Below are 12,787 nucleotides of genomic sequence, written 5' to 3' on the forward strand. Positions count from 1 at the left end.
ACCATCCTGAGCCCTCAGCAAGTGGCAGAAGAGTCCAAAAGGCCAAGGAAGTGGAACTTGTCCCCCACTCCAGACCCCAATCCTGCTAACCAGGGTCTTCAGTCCCCAGTCCAGATGGCTCAGACTTCCACACATAGCCCACAAGTGTCCTGCCACTGGTGTGGGACTACAGTGATGGGGCCCAAACCCGCTCTACTTTTTTAGCCAAAAAATCCTTAATCCTTGGGAGGGATAATCAGAACATGGACACACAGGCTGAAGCCTCTCCTGGGGCAGTGTAAGTCCAGAGTAGGGAAAGAAAGAAAGCCAGGGACCTCCCTTTGTCCTGTTCGCATCAGGGGCTGGGATGATAGTTCAGGCCTGTTCCCATGTGTGTTAGCTTTCTGACATGGTAGCAGAGTACTCAAAGTGACACCTTGAAAGAAAGATTTCTTTGGCTCATGGTTTCATAAGGAGGAATCCCCTGCCTCGGAGCCTGAAGGTTCAGCTTTCATCTACAGCTTGGGCCTCCCTAGAGTCCAGTAATCCTGGTGAGCAAGGTCCCTCATGTGACCAGTGCTGAGCCATACCCTGAGAAGTCTGGGGGACAAGTGCTTCTGAGTGGCTCTCCTTTTTCCCTTTTCCCCATCCTAGCCTTCTTGGCACTTCTCCCTGTCTCCTTCTAGTCCATGTGGGCCTGATCTGTTGGTTCCTCCAAGGACACAATGGTGCCTAGCAGCCTCACTGCCAGGGCAAAGGCATGTGACGGGGGGCAGGGCCTATCCTTTTCCAACCCCACTGAGGACATGGCCTGGAAGCTGGCTGCCACCAAGGCTGCAGCGAAGAGCACAGAGAGAGCCAGGTAAGGTGCACAGCAGGAGGATGGCCCTACGGGGCCAGGAAAGGTACAAAGTGATCACCTGGTTAGAAGATAGCACACCAGCCACCATGCCGGCACCTCTGCCTCTGCTTCCTCCTGACCTGTGCTTATAGTGCCCACCCACCCACCCACCCACTCTGAACACAAGAGCCCCATGCTTTCTGCAGACATCAGGCTCTGGACGTGTCCTGCATGTGTTCGAGGAGGATGGCAGGAGTGAAGGGTCACTGACAGGTCCCACTCCTCTCTTTGTGCAAATTTTTATCACCCTAATCCCTGGCAGTGACCCTATTCTGTCTTTGCTCCTAGTACTTCTGCTTGATGCTTGTCATTTTTCTCATGGAACTGGTGGGGGAGGTCCTTACCTATGGCACTACCAGACAGTGAGTGGAAGGGGCTGGGGCTCAGAGTGCAGGGCAAGCTGAAGCAGACACACACAGGGTGGCACCATCTCAATGGACTCACGGTGCCACCTTCCTGTCCTGGTGCCAGCAGTTCTACTCCATCTGTTGGCTGAGGTATCCACATGAGAATCAGGGAGGGATCTTCTCATGGAACTGGGGCCATCCTTGTCACTTCCAAGGAGAAGCAGAGGACAAAGCTGTCCATCACAGCATCTGAAGGGAGTTGTGGGCCAGGGAGAAATGCCAGGCTGGAAAGACAGGCACTGGCCTTGCATGCTTGAACTGGATGAAGAAGAAGCGATCAGCCTGGTTCCCTCCCACCCCAGAGAATTCTGGATTGGGGACCTGAAGGTGATGTTGAGCTGGGGGAGACAGTGTAACTGTAGGGAGCCAGTGTCTCTTGGGACCCAAAAGGGCACCCACTATCAGTATTAGGAATATCACCTCATAATCAAAGTGCAAATCCACAGCTACAGAAAGCAGCCTGTGTGCAGCCCACTGCCCATAAAATATGAGCTGTCCCCTCCCCAATCCCTCAGGGTTCCTTCCAGGACACTTTGGCCCTCATCCCCACTGCCTCCTCGGGACACCCTGAGACCCTTTCCTTCACGACAGTATCACACAGATCCTGCAGATCTAGAGCAGCAGCGGTGGGGCTCACCTGTGCTCCTCCGCCAACAGCTGAGGAATGATGGGAAGCAGCACCTGAACTGCACTTTGGCAGAGAACTATGGGAAGTCCAGGGCTGCTGGGTCACTGCCTCAGTGGATCATCTGTAGCAGGATGTAAGTCACCACAGACTCGGGTCACATTCTGCCTCTGTCCCTTCCCCTTCCCATCTGTGTGGCTCCAGGCAAGCTCCTAACGCTCTCTGAGATTTCATTGCACCCCTAACATAAGTGTATTAGAGTGGTAACAGTGTTGGCATCTTAGACGACCCCATCACCATGAAAGTCTCCCCAGAAGCCTGTTCCCTTGTTCCACCTTCCTCTGTCTGCACCTGCACTGTGGCTCTCCAGAATCGCCTCCAGCTCTTCCTTCCCCATTCAGCCATTCTGGTCTCCCAGGGGGGGAAAGCTGGGATTGTCAGAAGAGCTTATTCCTCCATCATGAATCACCAGGGTCCAAGGAACAGAGGAGAAAGCTCCGGCAGGCAGCCAGAGCTCAGAAAAGGGACCTCAGAATTTGGAGTGTGGGCCGTCAAGCAGGGTGCACAGGACAGGCAGTGACTGCTGTCCAAAGAGGATAAGCAGATTGCTCTAGTGAGGCCCACAGTATTCACTAAATATAGGGGACAGGTTGTGTTGTCCTTGCAGAGACCCCAATCTATCTGTGAATGTCCACTCAAAATTAGATGAAGTGTGAACTTCAATCCCACTGTCACCCCAGGCACAATTTGTGTGCTGTGAAACCATATGTGGACACCACAGATACAGGATGTTTTTCTTCCTCACAGAAAGTTCTGATGGACAGCATGCTCTATTATCCTATCAATTCGTGTAAGGAAATTCCAGCAGCTTTCCCTGTTCTTTTTGAGTTCCCCTTTCTTATTGTCCCCTCCCTCTTCCTCAATCAGTGCCTGGAAGTTTCAAGCAGGGACAGGAAAGAGAAGTCAGTGGTTCTGAGTTCCCATCATCCCCAGATACAAGCTCAGCTTCTAATGGGCATCATAGAGGGGTCACTTCTCAGCAAGCATGCTTGGGGCACAGTGGGAGGCCCACCTGTGCAACACCATCCCAGGACCCACTCAGGTGCACATGTGAGAACTAAGGCACGCAGCCAACAGGACAGGTCCTGCCCAGGGCCTCACTCAAAAGGGGGTGTAGAGTGGGCAACACAGTGGAGTCAGTGCTGGGCTGGAGCTCCTGACAAGTGGAGGGGTGGGGGAAGGTTACAGGTAGAACTTCCAGGCCTTTCCTCGTCTTAGCCATCAATAGGGTTCTGTCATCTTTCCTCCTATACAACAATAAAGAAAGAGCTGCTTGAAGGATACCTACTTCCTCTGTGAGGAAGGTCCACTCTGAACTAGCATCTATCAGGCTGGTGTTTCTCCACCGTGCCTGGGGTGCTGCAGACACTCACACCAGCCCCTGGGCTCCATGCTGATTAGCCCACAAACTTGATTCTGGAACATTTCTGGTGCCCCTGCAGTCTGAGGTCTCTGAGGCTTTATTGTCCACTTGGACACCCAGGTAACTTCAGTGCCCAGGCTGGATCCTTATCCCAGGTACTGCCTCCCAGGTGGCTAGAAGACATCACCCTTGTGTGCTTGTCCCTGCCTGAGGCCCAGGCTATGCAGAACCATTGGCTCACAACCCTGCTCCAGTAGGATCCAGAATCCATCTGCCAGCCCATCTAACAAGGCCCTAGGATTCCTGATCAATTCGCCCCAGTGGCTATTCAAGGCTGTGAGTGGGTGTCATCACCTGCAGATAAGGGTGCTTACAATAGGGAAAAGCAGAACCCAGAACATGAGGTAACTGGGTGTATGCTGTGACCTTCTAGGGAAAGGCCCATGCAGGTCCCTCACCTCAGCTCCCTACCCTCCCTCCACTTCAAGTGCTGTGGGGGCAACAGCTCACCTAACTGGCAGCACAGCTTCGACATCCCATCCCAGGAGGCCCCACATCACCAGGGGTCTGAAAGCTGCTGTAAGATGGTGGTGGCACTCTATGGCCAGTGGGTGCATCCCTCCAATATTTTTAAGGTAGAGGTAAATTCCTGGTCTCTCATGGGGGCCAGGTCAGGTGGTTGGGGGTGGAAAACTGAAGCACATAGCGCCCAGGGCTCCAGAGGGTTTTTTCAGAGATAGGGAACAAGCGGCTCTCTGGGAGGTCATCAGACACCATGACACCCCATGGGGGCCCCCAACAAGCCTGGCACTACTGCAAAGACTGGACACAGGCCCTTTGATCCCTGGCCTCTTGAGGCCTCAGCAGGACACACAGGATATAGTCCTTCCCACTATCCTCAGCCGCCCCTGGTCAAGGCACGTGTGACCCACAGCTCTTTCAGGGAGGCTGCATCACCAAGTTGGAGCAGTTCCCAGCTGACCATCTGCTGCGCTTAGGGGCAGTGGGCATTAAGGTGGCCTATATGTGGGTGAGTTGGGTTGGGGAACAAGACAGGAGTGTCTGGAAACTCCTGAAGCCCCTCTTGCAGCAAATGAAGTCATATGGCCCTGCCTGCTTCTCACTCCTTCCCTGCACAACTCCAGCTGCATCCCCATGGTCAGTCTCCCCAGGTAACAGTAAACAACTTGAACTGTGAATATCAGGGGTCTAGGAGGAGTGTGAACATGGGTACAGGTCTGTGCATGCACCTTGTACACATGCAGAGTATTGGTGTGTGCAACCTGGGTGGTGGTATGGGTGGATCCTGGAGTATTTGCATGCATCTGGGTCTAATTGGCTTAGTGAAGGCACACACATGTGTTTGGGGGTGCCAGTGCATGCACCCTTTGTGTAAGTATGTGTGTGTGCACGCACTCTTGCACCCAACTCTCTCCAGAGGATTAGCAATACACTTGGCTCCTATTTCTTCCCTCCACACTCTCCCCCAACCACTGTCTAAGAACCCCACCCAGGAGTCAGCTGAGAACTATAGGGGCTACACACACAGCAAGGGGAGTCCCCCTGGCAGGAGCTGCATGGGGGCTGTTCCTGTAGCTGCGGCTCAGTGTCTTGCAAACTTCCTGGCACCCCTAGCTCAGGTGCAATAAGCAGTATATGGGGAAAGCAGAGACTGTAAGACACAAGAGCCCGGTGCTAGCTCTGCTCTTGTGTGGCCTTGAGCAACTATATCTCACCCCTGTCCTTTCACTTCTTCATCTGTAAGAAGTGGGTCATTTCCGAACTTCATGAGGCCTACATAAGAGTGTGATGTGCAGTGTGCCCATTGTGAAAGCCACAGTCAGGAGGAACTTCTTTGAGCTCTCTGTGAATTTTAGATGCTGCTTTTCTTTGGAGCTTTATGGCAGAAGAGACCCAGGCCAATTAGGGAGGCATGCTGCCCCCTTTTATTCCAGACCAGAGCTTTGCCTTTGGGTGAAGGTAGGGGAGGTCACATTCCCCCCCACCATTTCCTTACTTGTAGAATGGAGAGGCTGAATACTTTTTAGTCAGTTTTAGTGTTTTCAGTGTTTACTTACTTATTTTTTACTAGCCTGTGATTGCAGTACATAATGCCTGTATTTGTCTGGGACCCAGCACATGCTCAGAAATTTGAGAGGCAAAAAGATGACTCATCCAGAGTCACACACTGGGTTGGCTCCTGAGTAGCTACTGCTTCTTCAGACAGAGGGACCAGAGTCCAGAGAAATGGTTTTCTGGCCACCTCACTGAGCCAGGGGCTGAGGCTCTGGGATTTGACTAGTTTCCTCCATGGCAGCCCTCACATCAGGTCTGGCAGCAGCTAAGCCAGGGTGCCCTGGCTATGGATCTTTACTTTCCCAAACTCCTCATCCCCACACAGAGGTCTGTGGAAAAAGAGACATCAGATTGGATGTGTCCCCCATCTTGGACAGACTTCAGTGCACGGGTTGCTCCCAAAGGTGTGGCTCCACCCACATGAGTCTAAGGCCCACAGGGTTCAGCTGCAGCCTCTCATGTGGGGAAGAGGATCCACAGCCTCTGGAGAGAGACCCATCTTGATCCTGTCAACCTTGAGCTGTGTAACTACAGCCAGTTGTTTCATCTCTGAGCCTGTTACTCGCAAAGGGACTCATTATACCTTGGTCAGCCCACCTCAGCCCATGTAATCACCTGCTTTACTCTGCAAAATCCAAGCAGGGAGCCGGTGTTCACTCAGGGACACACATCATTTTCATTATTTATCCATGGGCAGATTGTCCTGCAGAACAACCCCCAGCTGTTCCCTGCTGAAGAAACCTGTTGCCCATGGAACCAGAGGAGTCACTCTGCTCTCTGCTACAGCTCCTGCCTCAGGTGAAGTGGCCAGAAACCCATTTCTCTGGACTAGCTGGGCCTGGTTTGCTCCATCTATTCTTCTCTGGCCCTTCTATCTGCAGAAGCAATAGCTAAAGGTCAAGAACTCCAGGCCAGGAAGTAGGGCTCCAAGCACCCTGAGCCCAAGGTCAAGGTGGTACAGGTCGCCCGCGTGGGGTCTGACATCAGGAGCGCAGGTCACCCTGAAGCGGACCTGGGGCCTCCAGGATCGGGCTTCACTTGGCCCCACTGCTGTTTTCTCTCCTGTAGCACACAGAACAGGCCTTGCAGCAACCAAGCCTGGGTTAGAGCTCCCTCTGCCGGCCATGGCCGGGCACTAAGCTGTCCCGGAGCTGGCGGAGGTCAGCCGCAGCCTCAGAGGGGCCTCCCAGTCCATGGGAACAGGAGGAAGCCTTGCTTTGGAGACAGAGGGCCTGGATTCCCAACCAGAGCTTTGCCCTTGGGTGAAGGTGGGGACATCACACTTCCCCTCCATTTCCTTACTTGTAGAATGGAGAGGCTCAATTTTTTAAAGCCATTTTTAGTGTTTACTTATTTTTTATTAGCCCATGCCTTCAATACATAACACCTGTATTTGTCAGGGAGTCAGCACTGTGCAAAGAACACAATACACCCTGGCCCTTGCTCCTGCCAACTCTTGGTCCCTTTGCACTTGTAAAAGCTATATTTCCATTCTCTCTTCAGTTCCTTTTTTTGAATGGCTTGGGGGAGAAGCCTTTTGTGGAGCAGCAGGATCTGCTTCTCAATGGAAATCTCACAATAGGTGCTGGACCATTAACCACCTGAGGCAGAGCTGCAGGGCCTGGCAGCTGTTCCTCCCCCACCTCAAAGTCCAACTACGATAGGTTCAACCATGCTGTGGAGCTCTGGAGTTGGCTTTTTGTCCCAGGAAGCTTCTGGCTGCAGCACCCTCTGAGTTTTGGTTAGACACCCACCTGATAACCAGTACCTTAGGTTGATGACAAAGTGGACTTTTCCTGGAGGTACTTCTAGAACACAGGTAAGGAAATAGGGGACAGACTGGAGACTGCTGTCACAGTGGAACTGAGCCTAGAATGGCTCTTGCAGAGGTTGCTAAGCAGAACACCCCCTACACTCTGAAGTGGCATCCTTAGGGAGTTTGGCTTTTCTACCCAGCAGGGCCTCTGGACTTCTCCAGCTTCCTCTGCCAGTCTGGATGGGTCATGGGTCTGTAGACAAGCCTAGTCCATAGATCCCTCAGATCTAAAGGCTCTACTGTGCATGAGAATCCAATGCTTAAAATACCATTGTTGAGGTCCAGGTTCCCTAGATTCTCTGGCCAAGGCCATTGTATTAAAGTTGAATGAGCAAAAAAATCATCACAGTTCTTGTGCAGGACAAGGAAAAAATTGTCAAGTGCATGCCTCATATGAGTAGTAGTTACACAGTAGTAGTTATGTTTATTGAAGATCATGAACAGTAGCAACAGAACAAGCAGAAGGGCAGAGGGAAAAGGAAGGAAGAAGAGTCCTTGATAACTCAAGTTCCCAGTAGTTAAAGGGGCAGATGCTCCAGATGTCTCCCATTTTTTTCTCTTCCTAGTGGTTATTTGCTGTACAAGATGCAAACATGATATCCTATTTACAAACATTATTAGAACAAATCTCTCTATTTATTAAGAGAATGTAACCATATATCTATCCTAACCATTTTGAATACACAGATACAAAATGGACATTCATCTGTATACCCCTTTTTTAGTTCCATCAGTTGAATATTATAGGTGTGTTAAACTCAGCAAAATATTCTAAAAGAGTCCGGTAGTCCATAATAGTATTGGGTCTTCCGCTTCACTGGCATTGTCAGAAATTGTTGACCTGAGTCGCCTACAGCTCAACATAACACCATGGCTTTACTTCTTATACTTCGTTTTTGTACTTTTATGCTGGATGGTTAAGACCAAGTTAAAGCAGGACCTATGCAACAAGAGTTGTAGCTTTTGAGTCTGATAAGGTCAGTGAAATCCCCTCAGATTTATCCTGAGATCCTGTACCTCAGATTGTAGATCCTTTGTCAGTGTCAGCCATGTGGATGAGTCACAGCCATTGCTTGGCCAATGTGCTCTCTGTGAAAGCCTGAGAAAATGTTTTCTCTCCATGTGACTCTCCTTAGGCACACTCTACATCATCAAACCATCTCCCATTTTTGTAGCTGGTGTCTAGAACCTGCTGCCTGTAGTATTGCTACCTCCTAAGCTTAACTATGGGAATTATTAGGTTGGTGATGAATGCAGGAAAAGGAGCTCCCTTTTCTTCTATTTTTAGGTGTAAGGTGTTTTGTAAGCTTCCCTGGTGAAGAGGACAGAGACTTCTAAGGTCATACTGCCCCAATGTCAGAGCCAGCCACAATAATGACACTTGGTACTCTTCTCTCATCAAAAGGTTCCCTTTTTGATGTGAACTCTGAAAGTACTCTATTTAGGAAACTTTAGAGAGACTTCCAAGTATTTTGTCTAGCTAACTTTTTACTAAAAATATTACAAGAGTTCAGCTATCTTTTCCTATTGTTCTCCTTACACAATTAGGAAGTAGGCAACTCCCATGGAGGAGCTCAAGGATATATTCTGTATCGATTTTGAAGCTGGCCCTGCTGTATACCAGGTACTATGTCCAAGTTGAGCAGAAAGAAGGCAACCCCTGCCAGTCACTGCACAGTCCTAGGCACACGGACAGAGAGAGACCTAGAGTTTGCTAGAACAATTGTAGAAAGCCCAAGCCAGCCACAAGGGTCGGTGGGGGTCTTCTGGAGGGAAGTGAGATGTGTGGATCCCTGAAAGAGTCTGACAGGAAGTGGCAGAATGAAAGCAAGCTGGGGCAAGAGGTGGCTTGTACACAGGAGTAGCTGGCAGGGAGCAGGGGCTTCACCGACAGGACCCTGGGAGGTCAGGGCTCTGCCAGCCTCACACAGGCTGCAAGAGGGATGTGAGTGTGGTCTTTCTTATTGTTAGAATGTCTCACCAGGACAGGTTATGGACCAGGGAAATACTATATGTTTTTCTACTGATGGAGTGAAGATGTGAGGCTCAGAAAGGGATGTAATTCCCCCAGCCTGTCAAGCCCACTGCTGTGTACTTGTAACAGAATCTAGCTCATCACACTACATCCCTTACTGTACAGTGCAAGTAGGCCTCTGAGGCAAGACTCACAGATAGTCTTTCATTTTGAGGTCTGAAGGTTATTGTCAGGGAAACAGGTGAATCATTTGAGAATAGTTTCCAACTCTAACACTTTCAGTGGGTCACCTGATGACAGCCAGGTGCCAACAACTCAGAGACATCCGAGGATTGAGGAGTGGAGCAGCAGTACACATTAGACCCCTGTTACAGTGCCCTGCCCAGGGCTGAGTATTATGCCAGCTTCCTAGGAGAGCCATGCTCCCTGGCCTAGCTTGCTTCTACCTGTCCAGTGGTTGGAGTGGTCTTATCCTGTGTTGTCCCTGTTCACCCCTGCCGGCTGCTTGGGGCTGCTTATGCTGACTTTTCAGTGCCAAGGGAGACCCATTAATGGTACACCTTACCTTGGTACAACTTCAGGGAAGGGGAGGATATGTACATATGTGTGCACCTGTGTGTGTTCATATGCACACATGAGTGAAATCATTCTTTATCCTTCTGCATGCTTCAGCATGAGAAGTGTGTGCATGTACGTGAGTGCTTATGTGCTTACCTTGGGAGGAGTGTTCCATACCCCTCTGCATGGTTCAAGGAGGGGATTATGTTCAGCATTTGTTCATAAGCATGGACACACACTCAGAGTGCTTACACCACTCTGCCCTTACTGTACTTGTCCTAAGAGGCCACTGGCAATGCACCCCATTCAAGAATGTGAAGGCCCCTGGTTATGGTGTTCACTGGAGATGTGGACACAGCTCACACTGTGCTCAAGTCTAGCAGTATTTTCCTAGCTTCCCCCTTCATACACATCAGAAAGATGCAGACCACTTCTAAGGAAGTTACCGAGGTGTAAAGTGGGATCAAGAGTATATTGTGCAACATCTCAGTGGAACGACTGACAAATACCCACTGAAAGCCAGCAAAGAAGAGATATCCTCTTAAGCCATGGGGCTTGTGGCCCAAGGGCCCAGGTAGATGAGCACTGCTCTAACACAGAGGCTGAGCACTGGAAGCTGCAATCAGTGTCTGCTCTACTCTGCGTTGCTTGACACGGAGAGAAGGAGGAAAGAAAAGACAGGCTGTCTACCATGACCTGCAGGATCAAGCAGCCACCTCATGGTTATGCACACCCCATTGATCTGGCCTCCTCTCTGGCTGGGGCTGTGGACACTGGTGGCTGTGGATACTGCCAAAGTCTGGCCCATGAGAAAAGTTAGGAGAAGTCAAGAAATTTTCCCCATTTTTAGAGAAATCCACATTTACCCCTGTGCTATTGATATAGGGGAATGAAACTCTCAACCTGAAAGATACCTGGGATGAGTTCATGTCTTCTAAAACAAAAGAATGAATTTTAATAACAACAGAGGTTAAGAATAGAATATGTTTATTGGGGGAAGAAAGCTCCTGTCCAAGAGAGGGACAGAAGGGACCTGAGGGGGTTGCCCTGGTATTTTTCTTTTCCTGGGATTTTTGTAGAGCAAAACCATGAGGTGAGGCAGGTCTATGGTGGAAAACAGGAATTTGTTAGGTGGGCATGAGGTGGAATGAAACTATGGTCCACCAATAAGATTACAAGTACAGTTGCTCAGGTAAAATTGATTAAATCCAGGACCAAATGGGGAATCAAACCAAGTAGCAAGTGGACATGAATGTAGAGCAAGGACTTTTCCTTTAGGGGAATGGGTGAGTGACTCTTCTAGGCTTCCTCAAGGTGAGAGAGATCTATTTAGAATATCAGTCCTGAGTGCTTATCTTTAGGGAGGTTTGCATTTGTTTGATCTTCTGTCTTGAGGTTTGGCCCACAATAGGATTGTTAGGTGAGCATGAGGTGGAATGAAACTATGGTCCACCAATAAGATTACAAGTACAGTTGCTCAGGTAAAATTGATTAAATCCAGGACCAAATGGGGCATCAAACCAAGTAGCAAGTGGACATGAATCTCTCATAGTTGTGAGGTATCTGGGCTTTCATATTGGCTTTCTGAGGGCCTGGCCTTGTCTGACACTTTACAATGTTTTTATCTAACTCATTTGCCTGCTTACAACACTATGAGATAGTAACAGGCCTGCTGTGTGCAGGGCCCTTTTCTTCAGCAGAACTGAGATCCAGCATGTGTGTGTCATTCACAGAATCTGCCGTCAGTGTGGGAGCTCTCTCTTCACCACCTCCCCTTCTTGTGTCCTGTGCATCCTTGAATAGAAGCAAGGAGAACAAGAGGAAGTAGAAGGGACCATAGGCAGTGGGAAGGGAATCAACCGAGGCAGAAAGTAATTTTCCCAAGCATGTGTACAGAGGCCCCTTATGCATAGCTGCTGGATTTGAGGGCAGGGCTCTCACACAGGTCTGCAAAGGGCATAGGTCTGCATCCCAAGATATTTACAGAATGTGCTAGTGACAGCTCCAGGTGCTCTCCCTGTGTTCACTTCCCCAGTGACTTCTGAACATCAGTGAGAGCAGCAGTCTGGACCTTAGTTTTACTCTGGAGTCTGAAAGCAGCGGGATACAGGCAGATTCATTCTAAAGAAAGGTGCTTCAGATGCCTCTTCTGGGAGAATGGAAATACCACTGTCCAGGATCCTATTAACCCAGACTGTCTCAGAGAAGACCTTGGACTGCAGACCTGCAACATCAAAGGGGAGCTTGTGAAAAATGCAAACCTCAGGCCCCCACCTGGGCCTGCAGAATTTCAGGGTTCTGGGTAGCAAGGCCTCAAAGGATCTGTATCATTAGGGCAAAAATCACACCACTGGACAGCAGAGCCTAAGGTGTCACCCCCCCACAAGTGACAGCACAGAGCAGGGAGGGAGGCAGGCCCCACTTCCGAGCAGCAGGCCCCATTAACCTTTTCAGGTCTTACAGCCAGCAGCCTGAGGGTTCTGATTTCTCTTTGCTCTGCTCTTCTCCACTTGCAGATCTGTGGGATGATTTTCAAGTGTTACTTGCATCAGAAGCTCCAGCAGCATTTTTATTAAAGCACAACTCTGTTCCCTTTTGACTGTCCTCACAGGATCAGTCCCACAGCCCACACTATGTGTACCAGATCTGAAGACCCAGCCCCAGATCAACTAGGGCCACAGGCTCCACCTGCAAGCCTAAGTACCTAAGCCAGACAGAGACCTCCTACTTCTTTATACTCTCTGCCCTGGTCCTGAGCAGAGATGACCCTGCTGGAAGACAGCCAGACCCTTTCCCCAGAGTGTGTAACAATGGACTACAGAAGGATGAGGCCAGGATTCTTGACTTCCTCCCAACACTAGAACCTGGAATGTAGGGCTGAAAACAGGGTGCCTGAGGGATTGCTGCACTGATAAGCATGTACAATTAGCCCTCACCTGCTCTGCCCTTAGAGCAGCACCATGGTGAGGTAGGGAGGGTGGGCCCAAGCAAACCCTTGTATTTGCCCACGCCCTCTCACCTGGAGAG

General features: G+C 50.1%; 1 protein-coding gene across 1 annotated transcript; it reads left to right on the forward strand.

Moving 5' to 3' along the window:
* Window positions 1–785: 785 nt before the first annotated feature.
* Window positions 786–12,336, forward strand: LOC101566112 (tetraspanin-11). The gene is made up of 4 exons (XM_012517431.1): window positions 786–841; window positions 3,769–3,976; window positions 4,279–4,365; window positions 12,277–12,336. Exons 1-4 carry the CDS (start codon window positions 786–788, stop codon window positions 12,334–12,336), a joined length of 411 nt encoding a protein of 136 aa, XP_012372885.1.
* The last annotated feature ends 451 nt before the right edge of the window (window positions 12,337–12,787 follow it).

This window comes from Octodon degus, unplaced genomic scaffold, assembly GCF_000260255.1.
Source record: "Octodon degus isolate 3935 unplaced genomic scaffold, OctDeg1.0 scaffold00178, whole genome shotgun sequence".
Taxonomy (NCBI): Eukaryota; Metazoa; Chordata; class Mammalia; order Rodentia; family Octodontidae; genus Octodon; species Octodon degus.

What these genes read in the sequence shown, in the direction of transcription:
- LOC101566112 (XM_012517431.1), top strand. Translation starts at nt 786, where the DNA reads ATGGCCTGGAAGCTGGCTGCCACCAAGGCTGCAGCGAAGAGCACAGAG. An exon ending in AAGAGCACAGAGAGAGCCAG is followed by an intron (nt 842 to 3,768) that starts GTAAGGTGCACA and finishes GTGACCTTCTAG; the next exon opens with GGAAAGGCCCATGCAGGTCC. An exon ending in TTAAGGTGGCCTATATGTGG is followed by an intron (nt 4,366 to 12,276) that starts GTGAGTTGGGTT and finishes CTCCACTTGCAG; the next exon opens with ATCTGTGGGATGATTTTCAA.